This window comes from Populus trichocarpa, chromosome 14 (assembly GCF_000002775.5).
Source record: "Populus trichocarpa isolate Nisqually-1 chromosome 14, P.trichocarpa_v4.1, whole genome shotgun sequence".
NCBI classification, from domain to species: Eukaryota; Viridiplantae; Streptophyta; class Magnoliopsida; order Malpighiales; family Salicaceae; genus Populus; species Populus trichocarpa.
The window spans coordinates 7,776,766-7,799,615 of record NC_037298.2 but is presented as its reverse complement, the minus strand read 5'-3'; the positions used below and the strand labels follow the sequence as shown (position 1 = coordinate 7,799,615).

Below are 22,850 nucleotides of genomic sequence, written 5' to 3'. Positions count from 1 at the left end.
TGATCTCTTTTGGTGTCATCATGGAGTTTTTCGCAATGGTATTTAAAATATCATGATAAGCTATTTTAGGTGGTTGAGCACTGTCCACAATGGAAAGATAATAGTTCTCCAGCAAGCTTTTCTTTTTTTTTCCTTTCGAGTATGATACTGACAAATTATTTTTTATGATTAATTATTGCTTTTTTTGTGGTATTTATGATATTTTTTTAAATTATATTATTAAATTGACTAGATTTATTGATCCTATTCAAGTCAATAATTGGATCTTAAATTATTCTCGCTTCTTTAAAAACATTAACTTTGCCTTAATATTTTTTTTAACCCGGTCTCTGGCTTAGCAAGTATCACCAATCTCGTGATAACTAACAAGAGCAAGCTTGTGATTCACTCCTGGGTCACAAGCAATCAATTATAGAAGAAATTGCTCACAGCATGTTTCTCTTTTTATCTCCGAGACGGCCCTTTTTTATTTGAAAAAAATCCAGGCACAGCTTATGGAAAGAAGATGAACAACCCAAGTGTTCAAGCGAGCAAATTATACATAGTAGAAAACTCCAGCAAATTAAACAAAGACTTTATATTAATAAATAAATATATTTACAAGCTTAGTAGTCGAGTTTATTCATGAAACTTGATTCTTTTTTTGAAGTCCCCTTTAAACTGAAAACGAAGAGACACAGTAAATTCAATGAGGAATCAATTAGATCTAGCTAGCTACATTAATTTTTTTCCCCTGATAATACAACTATTATTATGACAAGAGCATTTGTTTTCCTCAATTTCATAGTTCTATAGTTATTTAAAATTTATATTCTCTCATGTTTAAAGAAAATATAACTTACTAACTAGCAAATTAAATTAGATGAGAAAAGAAAATAATTACTAAGTTGTTTTAATTTTAACATAAACCAACATCATTTGATTCATTTTAACTTTGATGATTTAAATTTAAGGAATATTATCAAACATTAATTAGAAGGGAAAAGAAGAAGATCCCACTTCATTTTTACAATCCATCTTGTTCGCTGGAATTAAAAAACAGTCACTCCTGGCGAGATGTATTATACAATCAATATGTTAAATTACAATAAGATAGTGCTGCTATGCACAAAGCAACGAGTAGTGTTTCTTCTCACCTTCTCTGATACGTATGTAACCAGCCACTTCAATAACAAGGGAGTTGGGTTTCTCAGGACCTTCCAAACTGTTACTAAAATCAACACTAAAGTGAAAGGTTGAGGTCTAAACTCTCTTTATGCTCATCTTTCTCAGTAACTTCCTTTCTTTGAGAAGAATCCACCAAGGCCGACGCAACTGCAGCTGGGGGGTTTCTTATCATCTCAATCTCTTCCATGAAGTCTTCACGTTGAAATGAGGGCTTCCAAGCAGTAAACTGCTTCGTCTCTTCCTCAAGTTTTCTTTTATTGTTCTTGGTATCTATCTCAAGCTTCAATGCGGGATCTGAAACATTCATTAGTCGATCACGGGCCTCGCGAATGCCCTTGATGAGAGCAAAGAATTCCTCTATCTTTTCTTCTTCATTTCCTTCATGATCAAGATCGTCATGGAAAAGTTTTATTTTCTTGCTTGCACCATCCATGGATGTTGTTGGTTGTTGTATGCAGGGGCTAGCTAGCCAGGGATCAGGACATCAAAATTCACAGGCAGATTGTGAAATGCACCTTCTAGGTTGCTTCTGCGATGCTTCTCGGAGACTCTTATTTATACACAAGGTCAGGGTCAAGCATGTTCAATGATTTTCACTTTTTAACGATTGCTTTTGGATCCAATTTTCGTTGGACCTAAACGCCCCCCACGTTACCCAGTGCCAATGTGCTGCCCGTACTCTAGATGCCCACTACAGTACTCCCCTCTTTTTTTTCAAAACTAATTTTAGAAAATTAAATGGAAAGAATTAGGCAAACAAATTCCAGAGTTTTTTTCAAGAAAAATTTATGACAAAATATATACACACACACACTCGATAAAGATATCAGTTATTTAAAATATTTAAATAAAATAAATAAATTTAATAATAAATGTTAGCCCACTAAAACAATTAAATATTGATTATATTAATATTAGCAATTTAAATTTTATTTAGTAACATCAAAATTCTGAATTAATGGCTAAGTCAATAAAATATATTAACTATTAAAAAAATATTATTAATTATAATTTTAAATAGAGATTCTAACATTCTCCCGCATGATTTAAAATTATTCCTTATTATAATAAATAAGATAAAAGTGAGCATTTAATGATGTATAATAGATATTAGATACCTCTAGAATTTGAACCTATATTTAGTATTAATAAGTATCAACTTGAATCATTATAGTAAAAATGATGTTTTGAATTAGATTTTTTTAGATCAAGTTTAAATTTATTACATAAATAACATATAAGTGATTTTAAGGTTATATTAGTGTTTTATTTTTTTCAATCATGCACACATGTCTTGTCTCATGAGTGTCTTTAAAAGGTAGCTCAAGCTTTTACAATAACGATCTCACCATCACACTCATTTAAGTGAATCCTTCAAGGATATTTTATGATCAACATCCTTTAATTTTTTTTGCTTTTGGATTCATAGAGAGATTAACTCTTCCCAATCATCACAATAGAAAACACATTCTGATAGAAATAGGACCTAGGATCACCCTACAAAATATATATGTAATGTTTGTGCTCTCTTCAATCATCCAACAATTTTGTTTTTACTTGTTAAACTTCATTCATGAAATCACTGTATATTTGAAGACAACTTTTCACTGTTAGTGATTAATCTAAAGACTTCAGTCTTATTTCCCGTGACAATTGAATAAATCGTTGGCATGCCAAACCTTTAGTAGTGGATCCGCAATGTTGTTTTTAGACTTGAAAAAATCCAAAGATATAATACTATGTGATATCAAATATCTAATGGATTTATTTCTAACGATCATATGTCATTTTTTTCCGATAAAATTTTTACTCTTAACCTTAGCTATAGTAGCTTGGCTATCATAAAGTATTAATATAGGTGGTATTGATTTAGAAATAAATGGTATATCAATTAAATTTTTTTAAAACCACTCGGCCTCTAAACTAGTAGCATTTAATGCAACCAATTATGTTCCCATGGTAGAACAAGTAATTATAGTTTGTATAATAGATTTCCAACAAACTTCACCACCATATAAAGCATAGTTTTGAAACCCGGCTCGGACCGGCGAGTCGCCTGGGACCCGGCCGACCCGGGGCTAGAACCGGGCCAGGTGAAGAAAAAATAGGAAAAAGAAAAACCCAGGTGTGACCCGGTTGACCTAGCGGGTTGACCCGGTCAAAAACCCGATTGCAACCCGTTGCCTTTTGTTTTTTTTACTAAAACGACGTCGTTTTGATTTGAAAAAAAACAATTGACCCGAGCGACCCAATGACCCGGTCAAAACCCGGAACACGGGCCTTGGACCGGGCCAGGTCTAAAAACTATGATATAAAGTAAACACATACTCATTAGCAGGTTTTGTTTTTTTTTTTTTCTTACCACAAATGCTATTAGCATCACCTCTATTATAGTAGGAAAACCAGTACAATGAAATGCCTACTAAAAAGTTCCTTTTAGATATTTAAAACTCCTTTATAAAGAACTCCAATTATAATATATTTACCTCATCTACCAACCGCATATACTATATCAAGTCTAGTATGATTGGTTAGATGCAACAAAGATCCATTAATATGTGAATATTTATATTAAGACACCCTTTTACCATCATTCTTTTCTTAATTTGGCAGAAGGCTTGAAGGACTACATAAAAAGACACCTCAAAATAATTAAACCTTTTTAATATTTTTTTAATGTAATGTGATTGAGTTATAACAAAACCATTGCTACTTTTCAACAATTTAATGCCTAAAATAACATTAATTGGACCAAGATTCTTCATATCAAAAATTTTAGACAAAAAAGATATAGTAATATTTATAACTTGAATATCAATACCCAAAATCATAATGTCATAAATATACAAATATAAAATCACATAATCATTATAAATTTGTTTAATATAAACACATTTATCAACAATATTTCTTTGAAAACCATCAAATAACATGACTTGATCAAATTTTGCATGTTTGGAGCTTGTTTTAAATCATAAAGAGATTTTACAACTTCACAAACTTTCTTTTCTTGACCCGGCATAACAAGACCTTTCGATTTATCCATATAAATTTCTTCTTCTAAACCACCATTTAAAAAGGCTATTTAAATATTCATTTGATGAATTTCTAACTCATAGTCTAATTATAGTGATTTTAAAAACCAGTGCATATGTGTAAAAAACATTTACTCATTTTTGTTTAAACGTATTGTCTTACAACCTTGTGGAAAATGAGTCAAAAACCATGTTTTTATAGAAAATAAAGAATTCATTTTATCTTTTAGCACTTCTTTTCAAAAATAAGCTTCAATACATGTCTAATTTAAATGAGTCAAAATCTTTTGCTCTTTTATCTCTCGTTGCTCTTTCTAAAATTATTACAAACAGTATCGTCAACAATTTCTATTTTAGAAGAAGAACTATCATAAACAAGTTTAGATAATTTATTTTTCATTGGAAAAATATTTCCAAATAAAATCACATCACATGACTCAATAATTGTATTATTTACAATTTTAGGATTTGAAAATAAAAATCTATAAGTAGTATTATTCAAATAATATCCAACAAATATGTAATCTATAATTTTAGGACCTATTTTTCTTTTCTTAGTAATTAGAATATTTACTTTAGCTAAACATCCACACACTTTAAAATATTATAAAGAAAGTTTTTTATTCTTTCAAAATTTATATGGCATTTTATCCAAATTTTTATAAAGAACTCTATTAAAAAATATATATGACAAGCAGAAGACAAAGCTTTACTTTATAAGCTATCAGATAAACTAAAACTAATTAATATTACATTAATTATATTCATTAAAGTTTTATTTTTCTTCACGCTATCCCATTAGACTGTGATGAATAAGGAAGTGTTACTTAAAGTATAATATCATGCAATTCTAAAAATTCTTTCATTTCATTAAAGCATACTCACCACCTCTTTTAGATAGTAAAAAATATTTTTTCTCTAATTACTTTTCTAATTTTGCTTTAAAAGTTTTAAAATTATCCAACAATTCACTTTTAAAGCCAGTAAAGTAAACATAATAAAGAATGACAAGCATAGTACACGAAGGTTGAGTAGAGTTTTTGGGTTGATGAAAAATTAATTTTTGTATTTTTTATTAAATAATAAAATAAAAAATAATTTGATCCATAATCTTGGTTGCAAGTTCGGAATGTTAACTAAAGTTAACTTGATTTTTTTTATTGAACTTGCGTAGTCGACAAGGTCAAATCAGAGTAAATCTCACATGATTTAATTTTAAACACGATTTAGATATAAAAAAAAGTTGAAAATTTTCAAGATTAATCTAGTAAATCAAGTTATAACATAAACTTTTTTATGTTAATTTGTTTTATTCAATCGGTGTCGTAGCGCCACCTGTCTAAAGTAGTATATACTTAAAACTGATAAAAAAAAGATACGCGGTAATGCTTTATTTTAGAAGACTGAGTATCGTGGAACAAGTATTTAAATAATTATCTTAAATTGATTTATCGGCTAATGCATATTAACTGTAAATTCATTTGAGCCCTGCAAACATGTGGCATTTTAGTAAATTCATAAGGCAGGCACGATAATTACGTTCATCAGAATCCATCTGCGTCATTTCAAAAGCAAAGTGACGCGACGCTTCTTCACGCATTTCCATGCCCCTTTTCCTTTTTTTATTCTCCCTTGTTTACTGTGTCACTGGGAGTTTGGATTTTGAATTCTTTTTAAAATAAATTTTTATATTTTTAAAATATTTTAATACATAGATATAAAAACTAAATTTTAAAAAATAAAAAATATATTATCTTAATATATTTTTAAATAAAAAACAATTTAAAAAATAACTTCTCCCTGCTCACGAACAAGCTATCAATTATTCTCGAAAAAAGGATTTGCAACTGTAAAAGGGAAATGACCCCGAGTGCTCTTTATTAAAAAGAAAAGGGGGGAAAAAAAAGGGAAGAAAAGAAACCTCAAGCATCCACAGTCAAGCTATTTAATATTAAAGAATTTTTCTTTTAATGTTTTGATAAAAATAAATAAATTAATTCAATGATCAGTGGATTGATTCCAAAACAAATCTAAAAGCTATGTTCATCACGATGAAAGCAGCCAGAGACTTGTGGAGGACTTCTTTATATGCATCAAACAATTGTAAATATGTAGTGTAAATTACAAGATAACTAACTCTGATTAATCATGATTAGTTTTATAATAAAGAATGACTAGCACAGAACACGGAGGCCGACATGAGGTGTTGCTGGGCTCCTACATTAGAGTGAGTGAGTCCAAGACACATAGATTAACGGAAGAACATACATCACTTTTAGCACGTGTCTGGTAACAAGCATATGATGACGACGAGGACCACAACCACATGGATGGCTTGCGACCGAAATAATAATAATAATAATAATTATTATTATTATTATTATTCCGTGTATAGTAAGAAAATAAAAAAAAATTATAATTCAGATTATAGACGTTGAGTCCAACTAACAAATTTCATTATGGAAATAAAAAACAACGTGAATAAATTAATTAAATCACAAAAGATAAAGTGTAATGCACAAAAAAAGTCAAAAGAAAAATTTTAAAGCTCATTTTCTACGTAACTCAATATTAAAAGATCAAATTAAAAACAATTAAAAAATAACAAGAATCAACCCGAGTTGGCATGTCAAATCTGCATCCTAAGTTATGAGATCGAGATAAACCCATAAAAAAACAAATAAAAAAAATTACGATGTCTAATTCCTAAAAGCAAATGTTGAAAGATAAAATTTTAAAAATCAATTAACAAGACAGGCTTAAAAAACAAAACACAATCAAACCGAAGCAAGTCGAGCAAGATAATATGAAAGATATAACATAATAGAAGATTAAAAAAAATTTTAGCAAAAACACTATCCCTTCTATTTTATTTTATTTTTGGAACGGCACGCGCTCTATAACAAAATCAATGTAATTTTGTTGGATATAGATCCCATATATCTCGAGTGTAACTTTTCCATCTGAAAAACAGGTTCATCAGTCATGGAATTATCGTCCAACCAACAGATATGGGCTATCAACGGTGGTTGTTTTCCGACTCAATATATTTTTCAAAATGTAGGCTTTGTGTTTTTTGAACACTAAGAGACAAGAACGCTATCAATAAATACGTCGTGACGTGGTCACACGGGTGTACCTGAAACAATTGATGGAAGTAGCACTTAATTTCATTTTCTATAAAGAAGTTTGGTACTGCATTAGGGTGCGCAAAGTTATGTGCAGAGAAAAGTAACGGAAGGTGATGAAGTCAGAAAAAGCTTCTAATAGAAATCAAGCTTTTTATGGTATGTGAAACTAGTTCTAGGCGTGTGAGTTGCGTTTTAGGTTCGGATTTTAATATTTCTAAAAAATTAAATTTATTGTGGAATAAAGGATTCTCCAATACTTAAACCGATAATAAAAAAAAATTATATTGTGTACGTGGCCGCGTTCTCACTCTTCAGAACTCAAAAAAGTGTACCTTCAGGAACGTTTGGGAACGCAGTTCAACCTGCGTTCCTAAAAAATTTGAAATTTTTTTTTTTATATACTAAAATTTAATATGGTTTATACATTTTGGATCGTTTTGATGTGCTGATATCAAAAATGATTTTTAAAAAATGAAAAAACATCATTGGCATGTATTTTGGCATGAAAAGTTATTTAAAAAGCACTCATAACCACACTGTCAAACAAGCTCGAAGAAAGAGAAGAAAAAACAAAAATGGGGTGCATTTAAGCCAGACCAAAAACTATTCCTGATTGGGCTGGGACCCAAGCGGCATAGGTGCTGCAAAAGGCTGTTGTCGTTACAAACGTTGCCGTTTGGACCACGTTGCCCAAACCACAACAACAACAATTGTTGTTTTTTGGGCTATTGCTGTGTTTGTTTGCATAGCTGCTGCACCTCACACGGTTCAAACATGCAGCCCAAACTGCAATAAATTAATTTAATTAGTTAATTTATTTTTGTTTTTTTAGTTTGAATCTTCTTCCTCATCTCAGTCGGGTGTCGAAAGCTTCCTTATGTGGCCGTACGTTCTCTTCAATATTTTTCTTGCCTCTCTGCACCAAGGTAGTTTACGTGCCAGGAAACTTGGTTACTATACTTGTCGTTTTCATTTTTTTAAGATAAAAACATCCTTAAAATAATTCACAAGCCAATTAATATTAAATCTTTTTCAACGATTAGTTAAGTGGGTGTTGATATAAAAAAACAGTTAGTGCGCTAGAATATTCCCTTTCCCTGTTTTTTTTTTTTTTTTCCTGGATAACTCTGGAGGCAGCTTTCCGTGCCGGCCCATATTAGTGAAATATTCCCGCCCCCATCATCTTCCATCCCATTGAGAGCTTTAGTGACCTTTACTTTAGAAGCTGCAGACAAGAGCAATCCTCTTGAACCATGAGTCTTGACTTCCTCTACTCCTCTTCTTTGTCCGCCATTGTCTTCTACTTCTTGAACTTTCGTTTTGTTTACTACTCTTAAAATATTCTTTCAAAGCCCTTCTTGCCCAATGCTACAGCTTACACATTAATTGTTAAATCATATTGGATACTCTTTGTGACATTAATTTGTGAGTTTGGAAAGTCATTTTGTTTTCAACAAGCTCTTTCATTACCAATATGATCAATGCGACTTCTGCTCATATCAGCGATTCTCATTTGTGCTTTTATAGTTCTGTGGTTTGACTGTTACATGCGTTCTGTGATCATTTGAACAACAGCCAATGAAGAGAGATGATATTGAATGTTCATTACGTTCAAAGTATACAAAATATTTTTAAAGCTTAGATAATTAAAAAAGATAAATTGAAACAGGTATGTGTTTATCTTTATAATGGGATTGGACGGAGTAAAGTTTCAACTCTATGCCATAGAAAATGGGGATCGAGCTGGTATTGGCGCTCCCGCTTAGGTTAACCGCACTCCAATTCTCTCTTCTTTCTCATAAACTGACCAATGTACCCTTCAAACTGCTTGCTGTTTCCTTTTCTTTGTCTTTGCAAAATGTAGGCATGCACTTAAAGAGGACAAAAAACAAAAGCTTCCGCAACACCTTTTCCTTCCCCTCATGATCTGATTTGACATCGTGTTTGTACTTGATTTTGCTATTCAGCAATGGTTCGGTGGTGGTAATATATTGAAGGGATGGGTGAGGATATTGAATGCATGAAAGCGGTATATATATATATATATATATATTATCTGTTGGGTTATGATAAGAAGTTGCTAGGAATCAAGAAATGAAGAGACTTGAGGATTTTCTGCGTGTAAAGAAAATGAAATAAAAGTTAGGGTTAGTTGGAGAAAATATAGGGTAATTTCGTTGATATATCAGAGATGGCTTTGTGATTTTTCATTCAATGATTTTTTTATTTGAGTATTTATATGGATGAGAAATGAGGAGACATGTTGATATTTTGTATTTTGAATTTGCATGTGTACAGGAATGTGAAATGTATTTTGATAAAGATGAGGTTGATTTGGTGATGATGACCACCTGCCGTTAGTTGTTTTTGTAATATATATATATATATATATATATATATATATATATATATATATATATTTGTCTTTTTTTTTCATGTATTTGATTTGATCATTGTTTATAATTTGAAGAAGTTTAATTTAAAGGAATTGTAAATATGGAATAAATTAAACATGGATCCAATTTTTTTCTTCTTTAACATGTAGATATCTAGAAATCATTGAACCCAAGTTTTAAAAATATATTAAAGGCTATAATTCACAATAATAAAATAGATGACTTTTCCATGAATTTAGACGTCCGCTATACCCTAATATTAAAAACAAAACCCAGAATTTGGTGGGTGGCAATTGGATTTTAACCCGTGCACCGACAGGAACTTTTTCAGAGCACGCAAGTCTACATGGAAGGAGTCATTTTCATATACTTCTATTCTATTTCCATAGACATCCTAATTTATGATTATACTAGCGACTGCGCGTGCAGCATGTTCAGAGAAGTTTGGCCCCACATCAGCACACCAGTATCCTCTGATGTATTCACTCACTCTCACAAATTATTCTTTTAGCTAGGTAGATCCTCATCATGTCTCGTATACTTCACATATATGAGAGTTCTTGTCCTCATCTCCCTCGCCATACACCAACTCGCATGACAAGCGGAAAGTTGGAATATTCTACTTTCTGTTTTGATAATTAGTTTATCGTACATTGCATCACTAACAGTAATGATATTGCTATATCTATCTCTAAGTTTGTGATTGGATCATCATTCATCCATGCATAAATTGTTTAACCAATTAATTTTGACAGATGAAACAAAAACTTCATTACATTCAGATATGCAGTCCCTTTTAGAAATGGATGCTTTATCTTCTTGAAATCCCACAAACAAATACTGTATACTTTTCTTGTTGCTATGCAGTTTGGAACAGAAAGGAAAAGCGAAGCTTTCATTTAAGGAATTTAATTTGATGGACATTGGAGACATGCTTGAGTATTGATTTAGTCCTATATATCTTGCCTAACTTGATATGATCCATACATGTATATTTATGTTCGAAAGAAAAATAATGGTGGATATTTAAGCTCCAGCTAGCATTCTAAATATGCATGACATGCAATTTTGAACAAAAGTTGAAGAACTAAACTTGTCATATAATATATTTGAGGAGAAGATCAAAATACGCCACTCCACATTCATGGTTTCTCTTTCAATTATATAAATGCATATATAATATGGAAATCACTTTACATATGAATCTAGCAGCTCAACAATAATCCATTTCATTATTCAGGTTGGATCTGGGAATGCCCTCCATCAAGCAAGAAACTGGAGGAATAGTTAGAGTTCGGAAATTCCCATATGCATTCCAACAATATGGATCCAGTACTAAATCTCCTTCAGCAGGAAGAAGCTCAACATCTGAGAGTGTTAAGTTGGTACATGGTACTGAGTCACTACAGGCGAAATGCATTGGTGGGCTTCGAATGTTGTAAGTTCCTTTTATGTTTTCGTAGAGAATGTCTGATACTGAAAGAGCAGATGTTTGGTTGGTGCACCCCTTGCTGAGGCAGTAGAATTGGTCAATTATTATCGGATTCCTGACATTGTCCATGTGAATATTACTGAATGTTATTCCTGATACTGCTCCTGATCCACCTTGCCATGTCTTGATCCTAACTCCATTATCCGAGACTCTAATCACCGAATCCCTGACTGTGATATTGGAAACACAGGCTCGGGAATTGTGATTTCCTAGACTCCCGATGCTGTTTTAAATTCGATGAAAGGAAGAATTTGTAAGAGATTAGCTTAGAATTCCAAAGAAAAATGTGACAGAAACAATTCTAAGAAAAGAATCCTATATATGGAAAACCAGTAACATTCTGTGCATACCTGATTCCATGACTCGGTCCACATGTAATGTTCCTTATGTCCACATCATAACAACCTGACCCGATTGATACACAATCATCGCCTATGAACAGGTAAATATCAAACAACGTGATGTTAGTGAGCTTTTGAGGGAAGCTATTAATGGATAAGGAGAAATATTTTTATGTCCTGCACTAACCATTAGAGATCACTGAATTATATATTTCCACACCATTGGTGTTCTCTATGTGAATTCCATCTGTGTTGGGACTTAAAGCAGGAGCAGTAATGTGAATTGATTCTACATGAACATTCTTGCAGTTGTCAAATCTGAAGTTGAACTGCGGGCTATTCTTGATTTTAAGTCCTTGCACGGTTAAGTTTGAGCTCATGAAGAACCTTATGGCCTGCATCACAAATGTTATGTTAAGCTGAATCGATCCAAAAGGTAATTTGCAATGAGCATGAAAATAGAAGTTGTGAGTGTTGATGACTTACAATTGGACTATCACATGGTCCAGGCATTGTTGTCCCATTTATTCCCTGTGCCATATATGAAAAGGATCAGTAATACAAGTCAACCCTAATTTTTCCAGGTTGCAATGAAGTAGAATTTCAGCAATACCTTGTGGGGTTTACAAGGAAGATCCCACCATTTCTCTCCTCTGCCATCTATTACACCACCTCCTAGAAGTGACATTTCGTTGATTCTGTAAAATACAAGCCATTGACGCCTGCTGTTCTTCTGTGGCCAAGACTCAGGTCCGTCAGGTGGCATAAGAGTCCCATCAACCTTCTCATTGAACAGAACGTAACCAATTACCAGAATTAGTAAGTCCTTACAAACCTCAAGAGGCACAAAAAACAACATGACAGGACTGACAAAGCATGTTACCTGAAACACTAGGCCACCTTGACAAGGACCAGTGAAAATTGTAGATTGGATCATGAATTCGAAACCATAAGGAACAAGGATGACAGCAGAATCATCTTGGTTGCAGGCTGCGTCCCATGCCATCTTGAACGCGTCCGTATCATCTGTTATGCCATCACCAATAGCCCCAAAACTTCGTACATCAAAAACTCCAGTAGAGTTGCCACTCCCGCCAGATGGATTAGCAGGCAATGGTGGAGGAGAGGCAGGCACGGGTGGAGGAGAGGCAGGCACGGGTGGAGGAGAGGCAGGTTCAGGTGAAGGAGAGGCAGGCACGGGTGGAGGAGAGGCAGGTTCAGGTGGAGGAGAGGCAGGTTCAGGTGGAGGAGAGGCAGGCACGGGTGGAGGAGAGGCAGGTTCAGGTGGAGGAGAGGCAGGTTCAGGTGGAGGAGAGGCAGGTTCAGGTGGAGGAGTGGGAGGTTCTGGAATGGTTGATGATTTGTGAAGATGACTATGTTTGTGGTGTTGTGCATGGTAATGCCGCCTAGCTTGGATGCAAAGGAAGAGGCAAATGAAAGAAATACCAAATACTAGTAACGAGACGCGAGAATCCTTCATTTTAAGCTCAACTTGGCTGAGTCTTAATTAGTGGAAACAAGAGAATTCTCTTCTAGAGAAAGTCTTTCCACTTGTTGGAACTAAAAAGAAAACCTGTTCAAATTGCTTTTGCACTATGAATTATCTGAAACAAGATCTAAAGAACGCGCCTAAGTTGTGGGAAGTTGAAACAAGCCAGTGGCTTGTACAAGTGACTGTGAGCACCAGAGCAACTTGCCATAGATTAACTAAGTTTGTCTTTGGAATGTATGCAGCATCAGAAAGGCCTGATTCCATATTTATAATAACAGTGGATAGTGGAAGGGACTTTGAGGAACGTTAATTTGCACCATACACGTTTTTTAATGGTTTCGGTGGCGGGAACATACCGAATTCCTTGTAGGCATTTCTTTTTTATTTTGTAGAGAATGTGGAGTCTGCAGATGACTGTTCTGGAAAAAGGTAAAAGGAATTACAGCAAGAGCCGAAAAGCCCCCCACGTTCCTCCCATAACTTTCACTTTCATCAGTTATTTCAACAATGTCACATATTATAATGCCCATAAGCTTGACAGCATATCTATTCGAGAGGATCGAAATTGATTTTTGTGACTGGCCCTGAAATTTGTAAAATCTCTATCTAGATTTCAGCGTTGTTTAAATTAAGCAGTGTTACGATTGAAGCTACATTTGAAAACACTTGGTTTTGAGCTTGTGTAGCGCAGCCAGAACTATAAAAATTGAGATCGAAACGAAAACAGCCTGAGAAAAATCCTGGACACCGTAGAAATCTCACAACAAGAGAGAAAAATATAAATATTATTCTAAATATATATATATAAAAAAGCTATCTGAATTAGATCGATAGCAAGCCGGGCCTATATAGCTAGGACTAGAAAATTTATCAAATATGATAAATTCTGATTATTCAATAAAATAAAAATAATGTCTAAAACAAGTCGGAAAAAATTAAGCAAAAACCACTTAATAAAGTTCTGGAAATTATAAAAACAAAAAACAAAAAAACTCAGAACTAAAGAAATAGAGACCTAAATGATGGAATCTAGGGTTCGACTCTAAAAGTATAGCTCTTAATTTTCTTGAATTGTGATTTGTGAAAACAAGCTTTCTGAATCAAGCTTTCTGAATCAGAGTGATTTGTGTCATTCTAACACCCATAGTAATAGTTATGGCCAAAATATTGAAGGGATGCACAAAACATTCCCAAATTGCCTTTACATATCCTCAATTATCAATTTATTAACATTATACTCTTTGAGGGGAACTTCCTCATTCAGAAATCATCCTCCTCTACCACGATCATGTCCTCTATGACCTCCATCCATGGAAATCAAAGAGTACAACATAAAACAACTGGAAAAGTTCAATTCTGGTACCAGCTAGCTTAGTTGGAACTATGAAAATTGAGATTAAAAAAAAATCTGGAAGGGATTGAAATGAAAAGGGCTTGAGAAAAAACCTAGACAATGTAGATAATCTCACAATAGGAGAGAAAAGCCTGAATATAATATTTTGTGTATCAAAAACTATATGAATATGATAAATTCTGATTTCTTCAATAAAGTAAAATAAAATTTTAAAACAAGTCAGCAAAATTTAAGTAAAAATTGAAAAAAAAATCACCACAAAATAATGTCCCGAAAAGTCAACAAAAATAGCAAAAAAACACAAAACAAGAAAAATAGAGACCTAAAAGATGGATTTTGGGGTTCGAAACAACCCCCAGCAAGCGTAGCTCTTTGCCTGCGACGTGTGCCTTGGAACAAGGTTTTTGAATTGCAATGATTTGCGTCATTTTGACACCCGTATCAAGAGTTATGGCCAAAATACTGTAGGGTGTGCAAAAACATTCCCAAATCAAGTTTGAACTATTGTTTCTGCCATGCTTGTGTTGGTTTTCCCTGTCAAGATAGTCCAGCTCTATCAACTCCGTATCCGATGGTTAAACTCTTCCAAAATCTCTTGCATCATTAAGTACACTTAACACAGCTGATCAAAAGCCACATGCACTCGGGGTTGCAGATAATTTATGTTTGATTTCCCATGATGATGGAAAAACCCTTGTTTATGGGCAATCAGATTACAATGAATTGCTTGCAATATTGCATATTCGCCTGGCTGTTGAGCTGTATATGCATCGAGTTTAATATGATTACTAGCAATCAAGCAAATGTTTAACCCAATATTATGTTTTATTAATTACCCATCGAAACATGGCAGATGCTAGCTGGTCGTCAAGGTTTTTTTATCACATAAAGTAGCATCTTCATAGGAAGAAATTTTATCCCAGTAAGAAAAATAGCCTGTCGTGTGAGCAATGAAATTGATGGGTAAAAGAACTAATATAGGTGAGTAACATCGCTCATGAGGTAACCATCAGGTTTTGATTGAAATAGCTTAAAAAACTTGCTATCACTTCAACAGCATTTTTATGATTCGACAAAAAAGAAAGGCAGAGACCCACTTTTCGAAAGTGGGCGCTTTAAGAACTGGACGGTGAATGCCTGCCTAAAATTTAGTTTTATTTCCTTGTAGTGGGAACTTCACTTAGAGCTCTGGTAAGGTTTCTTGAGTCTTATTTTATAACCGACCAAATCAATGCAAACCATGTCTGGTCATGGTTTCTCCATCGCTCCTTTCGGCGATACGGCCAATGATGTTCAATCTGATGTTCCCATTCTGCGATTGGGATCTGATCGCTTTCACTGTAAGATTGGATATCACTTGAGGGGTTTCAGTCTTCCCAGAAAAGAATTCAAGATGATGCATATATGCTGGCTGCATGTTATCTGTAGAGAAGAACAATTTTCAGAAGCATTTCTGCTAGTGAATTCTATGAAATAACATTTTCTGTAAGTTAGTCAAAGCAAAACAGAACAGCACATTAATTCAATTTCAAAGCCATAATCAATGACATGTCCATAAATGAATTAAGCTTTTTATTTCAATCAAGACTAGAAAATAATGGAGGAATTTCCGATCTCAGGTGCTTTTTCTATGCTTTCTAGCCGTGCTTATAATTCTTTATGTATGCCTGTTGCTGATATAGAGATCAAAGATGCTCTTTTCTTATATCGGTCCAGGGTCCGTATAAAGCTTTTGGTATAGATGGCTTGCAAGCTGTTTTTGTTAGGTGGTGGTCTTGAGCATATTTCCTCGTCAAAAGCTAGCTTCTTATAAATTCCCTCACCAGCCTCTTCCACAACTGATGTCGGATAACTCCAGCAATCTCCCCCCTCACAAATCTGGCTTTAGGTTGAAGCCACGACAACCAGTTTTTTACTCTGATTGTCGGGTCCAGACTTGCTGGCATACATGAGCTCTGATAGAAATTGTTAGGTGGTCTTGGGCCTATTTCTCTCAAAAACTAGCTTGTGAGGTGACTCCCACCTCAAATACAGGGTTTCTGTGTCTAGCAATCAGATTTTTAATGCAAAGATTAGCTCGGATCACCATCATACCTTTTGATTATGCGCTTAGAAGAATTTTCAATCTACAGAATGTTTTGTGCGACAGAATCCCGAACATTTCAATTTATAAGCTGAACGACCTTCATATCTCCTCTTCAAAAATTGTACCGCCTGGATTCCTGGTGCATTGTCAATAAGACGAAGTCAGCACCAATGCAGCGGATCTTATCAATAAATATTTCATTCATCTTGTGCGAAGAATAGATTGACTTTAATCCTCGAAAGATTACTCAAGCTTCCTAAAGGCACAAGCATGCAAGGAAGGACTGACACGGAATAGACACTGTAGATTGCTAAAAATACATCTCCCCTGTTATATCTTGGGGTTATTTTAATGATTTCCCAAACCACTGAACCTGAAATGGAAAGCAGACTAGGATATCAAGTTCCCTTTTCACAAAATCCATATTGATGTCTCATTATTCTTTATGAGCAGAATTGCTAGGGCGGTTCCATCATAACTTCCAGTCCACGCATGACTAAAACGCGTTGTTGTTAGGAACAAAAAGCCTTTGATGCTGCTTACCTTCGAAATTTGGGACCCAACAAATCACATATGCCTAATATGCAAGGACTACAATTTCAACACCATATACAGGGTATTCATTTGATTTTCACTTTCTCAACTTAAATGCTAACTCTTAACCATCCTTGTAGCATTTCATATAATAAATCCTGTACGACAAGCCACAATGTTCAGACATCCATGAATAGTGTAAGAATGATAGAACAAGCAGAGTTGCATGATCTGGTTGGCAGCTAAAATACAACGAACACCGAGGACAAAAAAACCTACTTTCAATGTAAAATCGTCATCATATGGGATCGAATTGTAGTCAAGAAAACTACATAAGCAATAAATTGTGGTATTGCAATTTGTCTCACTTCAAATTAAGGGTCAGTAATGCCATGGAAGTCTTAACAACAGACTAAGCAGAACCTTCTTTACCTGCTCTTTACACAAAGATGGAAGATGAACATAACCTAATAAATAATTATAAAAATGGAATAAAAGAACTGGGGATGCATAACAAATAACACAGCCTGAATATGATTCACTTTAAACAGACCACTAGCTACTTCTCTACAGCCGAGCACGTTTTTCTGCAAGGAGCAGACAGCCAGACAACAAAGTACCGCATCATAACCCAAGGAAGGCGCATTGCTTTCTTGCATGCTCTGGGATCAACTTGACAAGCATCTCAAGGGGCACTCCTTTCAGTTCTGACCAGAGTAGATAGACATCAAGAACAGTTATTAACAGGAACTTCAATGGAATAATGAAAGAACATTAAGAATTGGTCGTACCATGAGGCTTAAAATTGAACAGTGGTGGAAGGAAGCGTCCATTTGGCAAACGGGTGTTAGGATCACGCAGCTCATCAAAGAAAGGATGGATCAAAGCCTCCAGCTGCATTGCAAAATAAATTATAAGAATAAATAAATGAAACCAAAAGCATTACCAACAAAAAAAGGCAGCCACAAAACGAAAGCATACAGCTAAAACCTGAAGAGGCCCATTCATTCATTCAATCAATGCTACATTGCACATACAATAGAAAGCTCAACTACAGTCTACAAGGTAAATGCCTAATTGGGGTTCCCCATTTCCCTAATATTCTGTCTGAAAATTAGTACATCTAAAGTGGTATTCCCTCAGAGGACAAATAAGAAGTCAGATCTGATTCATCTCTTAAATGGTACAACTGACAAAAAGATGCATTAAGTGCCTGGAATGACTTCAAAATACAAAGAGTGGACACACATGGAGAGTATCTTTTGTACAAGGAAACAACAATTTATGATCAGAAAATACAGTAGAGTAGGTAATGGAGAAAGATAAGCACTTCAAAGAATAATTTTTCATTTGATCTTGCTGTGCAAAACAAAGAAAATAAATAACAATCTTCAAAGGATCTTGCTGGAATTTTATACTCACAGCTGTGCTTCGGAGGTTCGGAGAATACTGTAGTAGTCTGGAGACAAGGTCCACAGCTTCGGGGGGCGTGCGCTTGTGGAATATCTGTCAATCATATGCAGGCATATAGGTGAATAATTCATGTTATTTGTACGTGCTTATTTTTTAGAGACAGGGCAGAGGTAACTTTTGCTGGTACCTTGTGCCACGGGTGTGCTTTAATTTGAGGAAATTTGAACTCCGTGTAATTAGGATTCATGCACTTAATTTCCTCCCTTGTTGGGGTACCCAAAACCTGCATGAGAATACATAAATTACATGGGAGAAAAGAGCCTACAATGGAGAAGAGAGCTAGAAATTTCCAATCTCAGCAACATAACCCAAAATGATCCCTCTAAATTCAATATAAATGCGACAATACATATTTAAAACTTCGCCACTTCACCCATTGTTCAGGATGGGAATAGGCTCATAGGATTAGGAATTGTAAGGAACATCCCACTTTTCATGACATCTATAATCAAGTGACAAACTGAAAGTGAATGTTTTCTTTATACAGACCAATCTAGCACTTTTTTTGTGAGAAGCATAGTTCCAAGCCTTCCTTCCTGCTCCCTCCTCCCCTCTCGCCCCAAAAGTTCTTTTTCTTTATTTTCATGCCATTACACTTTTTATCAAGGTATTGTATAGGAAACAATTATTACCTTTATAATTTCAACCAGCTGGTCTACTCCGCTCTCACCCGGAAAGAGAGGCTGTCATCAACAGAAATATTGGTGTCACTTGTATAATTTACTAACAAAACGCACAGGAAGAAAACCTTGTAAAAAACAAAACTACCTACCTGTCCAAGCAGTAATTCAGCCAGAACACAACCCGCGGACCAGATGTCAATGGCAGAGGTGTACTCAGTTGCACCAAAAATAAGTTCAGGTGCTCGATAGTACCTGGAACATATGTAAGATATGTTTGGTTCTCCTTTAACCTGTCAAAAGCAACCAAAATTAGAATGATTTACATTATGTGAATTGTAACTCAAAATTATGACATAATTCCAGAATAGGAAAATACAAACCAAAACTTTTGCACTTCCAAAGTCACATAGTTTCACTTGGTGCGTATGTGGGTTCACCTGTTCCAAATAAATACAACAGATTCACAATTAGAGAAAGTAATATTGCAAGTACATAATAAAAAGACAACAAAGTAGGATTGACATATCAAAAAACAATACTAAAATTTTGTATTAAAAGCACATTTATTAGTTTGCTGCACAAACATTCAACATTGGAGGTCCTACTCCAAGTAAGACAAAAACCAAGTACCCTTGTTAACATACCAATAAGTTTTGAGGCTTTATGTCTCTATGGCACACTCCAATACTATTGTGAATGTAAGCAAGAGCTCTACAAATCTGTCCATGAGTAAGGAAAAAAGGTCAAATAAGAGCCATAAGTTAATGAACTTGCATCCGTTGAACCTCATTTGAAATAACCTATATCTAACGAATAACAAGCACATCTCAGATAGGAAAGAAAGCACATATACAACTCATACCTCATAAAAGTAAAGTTTGACATATATCAATGGCATCCTTTGACTCATCTTACTGTAGTGTTTGATTACTCGGTGGATGGTCTCAGGGACATACTCAAGAACCAGGTTAAGATAGAGTTCATCTTTTTCAGTTGTTGAGAAGAAACAGTGTTTCAGAGACACTACATTAGGGTGATCTAGAAGACGCATGGTTTGCAGCTCCCGGTTCTTGTACCTTTTATCTTGCAGAACCTTTTTAATAGCAACAGTTTCGCCAGTCTCTAAACATTTAGCCTGAACCAACACCGCAGCAGAAAAGAAAATTTAGTGCCTCATCCAAATATAAATCCAAACAGCATGTGAGAATCAACCAGCTAAAAGCATGCAGATCAGCATTATATCTAGACAACAACTTACCTGGAACACCACTCCAAAAGATCCGTGCCCAACAACACGTTCAGCCATATAGCTTATTGTCTGCATTCATCAGAGAGCAAATTATATCATATAAAAACAACATCAGAATCTATTTGACCAAGAGGCTAACATTTAAGGATAATAACCTGCTTTGGCTGGCCATTTTTGCCACCAATTGTTGTGACAATTATATGACCTGTCTCGGTTCCATTACCGTCAACCACAGTTGCTTCCATTTCCTGAAAAATCATTAGACATTTTCCTTCCAAGTAAATAATATTGCAACCAAGCAATCAACATGTGGTGGGTGATGAACATGAAGGCAATCTCAGTTTAGTGGAGATGGCAGCTTGTGTACCTTGTCATCCCTAATTTTCATGTCATTCATCTCGTCAGGCAACTTATCAACACCAGCTGAGTTTCCACTTCTATCTCGCAATCCAGTAGCAGGGACAACACTTACAGAGGCCATTCTCTCAAAAAAAGAAAGTAATAAAGAAGATCCTCTTAGGAATTCACCTTGCCGACTCAAGCAAGATTCTGCAACTTACCTGTGTATAAGACTTATCACGGTTAGCTGTTTCATGTAAAAGAAAAGGAGCTGTTTCATGTGAAAGAAAAGGAGCATGTCATCAATGCATAATCAAAATCTAGGTCCCTTTTGATACAAGTGCAGTTGCCAAGTTCGGTCAGTTATTTCTCATCTCTCTAGAAACCCCTACAAACCAAAGGCATAAGAGAGAGCAAGATAAGTTTCGCTAAGATGGGTTTTTTTTTTGTCTGGGCAGCCAACACTGAAGTTAGCTTGAAATGGGATTTATTAGCTTTTTATTTTTTTTTCCTGTGAAGCACCATCAAAACACATTTTGGGTAGAGGCGAAGCAAAGCCAAGGAAAAAAATTATATATAAAAAAAAAAGTTAACTGAGAGGAAAATGAAGATCCACAAAACTCCCAAATTTTTGCGTAGTTATCACAAGACCAAGAAAAAAATAGAGCATAACTAGTAGTAGCAAAAGAAATGAAAACCATAAAAGCAAAGATCTTTCCTGATGCACACACAGATCAAACAAAATCAACAACGAAACTAACCTGATCTATAAACTAAAAACACAAAGATTAACTTCTTAAAAAGAGACAGAGAGAGACAGAGAGGGAGGGAGGGAGAGAACCCACTTGAAAAAAAAATCCATCAAAAATAAAAATCAGCATGGAGGAAAGGGAGAAACTTACTCAAGACTCGGAGATCAGGTCAAGAAATGGGATTGCAGGACGAGGCAAAATCATGACAGGATTTCACAAAATAAATGGTTTTCGGTTTAGATTTTGGAATAGGTCTTTTTACCAAAGTACTCAGTAGGACTGCCCTATTTTGTTCTTCGACACAGATAGAGATAGACAGATGAATGGATGGAGAGAGAGAAGACAGTCCAACAGCCCAAACATTTATGTGTTGTTCTTGTATTTCTCACTTTCCTTCTTTTTGACCGTTCAACCCTGGCTGGCCCCCACCCTTCCACTTTCAAACTTTCCCCGTCTCCTCCCTTTGAATAAATCAATTTTTATTTTTATTTTTAGTCTTCTCCCAATGAGGCCCTGCCACAGCCAAAGCGTAAATTAAAGGTAGATTCTCCAGTCAGCAGTCGAGACCAAAGATTTTCGTAAATAACACTTTAAGCTGTGTAGTTTTGTGGGATTCTGAAAAATATTTGACGGTTTGGATTTTTGACCAGCTACAGCCGGTTGGACTCGGTCGGATTCTGTTATTATGCCGTCTCCAATTATTGCTGGTAATGTATTTATGATGAAAAATGGCGCTGTTTCCACTCTGTAATTTATCGTACTGTTACTTCATTAATCTTTCCTTCTTTCAAATTTTTCTCCCTGTATTTGAATGCAAGATGTCAGTTCAAAATGTTGTCCGAACCTCTTTAATCAGGAAGATCAGGTCTATTTATAGCAAGAATATAATTATAATTGTTTTTTAAAATATTTATTTATTTTAAATAATATTTATTTATTTTTTAAAAATTATTTTTAATATCAGCACATCAAAATGATCTAAAAACATCAAAAAATATTAATTTTAAATAAAAAATAAATAAATAAAATTTAAATTGTTTCAAAAACGTTTTTGAAATACAAAAACAAGCAGAGCTTTTTACTACAACATTTTAGGTGAAGTTTTTTTTAAAAAAAATTAGTTTTTAAATCATTTTAACACGTTAATATAAAAATATATTATTTTTAAATGAAAAACTGCTAAAAATAATTGTTATTATTATTTTAAACACCCTAGAAAAAAAAAGATACGTATTCCTAGAAAAAATGGTATAGTCTTAACATTATATTTCAGGACAGTGAGTATTCATGTGAAAGGGAAAGAAACTTGATGTGTGGTTTATTAGGTTTATAGATTTCTTACAATTGGTGGTGTTATAAAAGTTGTGATGGAGGACAAGGTATAAA

At 34.4% G+C, this 22,850-nt stretch overlaps 2 protein-coding genes across 6 annotated transcripts; both read right to left on the bottom strand.

The window, feature by feature from the left end:
• Positions 1–10,808: 10,808 nt before the first annotated feature.
• On the bottom strand, positions 10,809–13,860 carry LOC7455403 (polygalacturonase At1g48100). The gene is made up of 6 exons (XM_002320235.4): positions 12,446–13,860; positions 12,176–12,343; positions 12,049–12,093; positions 11,750–11,957; positions 11,572–11,653; positions 10,809–11,444 (listed from the first exon to the last, which is right to left on the bottom strand). The coding sequence occupies exons 1-6, from the start codon at positions 13,040–13,042 to the stop codon at positions 10,943–10,945; spliced, it is 1,602 nt and encodes a 533-aa protein (XP_002320271.4). The 5' UTR covers positions 13,043–13,860; the 3' UTR covers positions 10,809–10,942.
• A 1,546-nt stretch (positions 13,861–15,406) lies between these two features.
• Positions 15,407–21,827, bottom strand: LOC112324110 (shaggy-related protein kinase alpha). 5 transcript variants are annotated; one of them, XR_008057266.1, is made up of 15 exons: positions 21,615–21,827; positions 20,741–20,933; positions 20,529–20,621; positions 20,383–20,442; positions 19,987–20,259; positions 19,769–19,843; positions 19,505–19,561; positions 19,274–19,414; positions 19,134–19,184; positions 18,629–18,724; positions 18,451–18,534; positions 17,820–17,922; positions 17,649–17,735; positions 16,503–16,630; positions 15,407–15,830 (listed from the first exon to the last, which is right to left on the bottom strand). XR_008057266.1 is itself a non-coding variant. In XM_052446955.1 (14 exons), exons 2-13 carry the CDS (start codon positions 20,852–20,854, stop codon positions 17,653–17,655), a joined length of 1,230 nt encoding a protein of 409 aa, XP_052302915.1. In that variant the 5' UTR covers positions 20,855–20,933; positions 21,615–21,827; the 3' UTR covers positions 15,960–16,630; positions 17,649–17,652. The 5 variants fall into 5 exon arrangements, 4 of the variants coding, with proteins under 4 accessions (XP_052302915.1, XP_052302916.1, XP_024440925.1 ...); XM_052446955.1 differs by lacking the exon at positions 15,407–15,830 and having other exon boundaries at positions 15,960–16,630; XM_052446956.1 differs by lacking the exons at positions 15,407–15,830; positions 16,503–16,630 and adding an exon at positions 16,761–17,186.
• Positions 21,828–22,850: the final 1,023 nt, after the last annotated feature.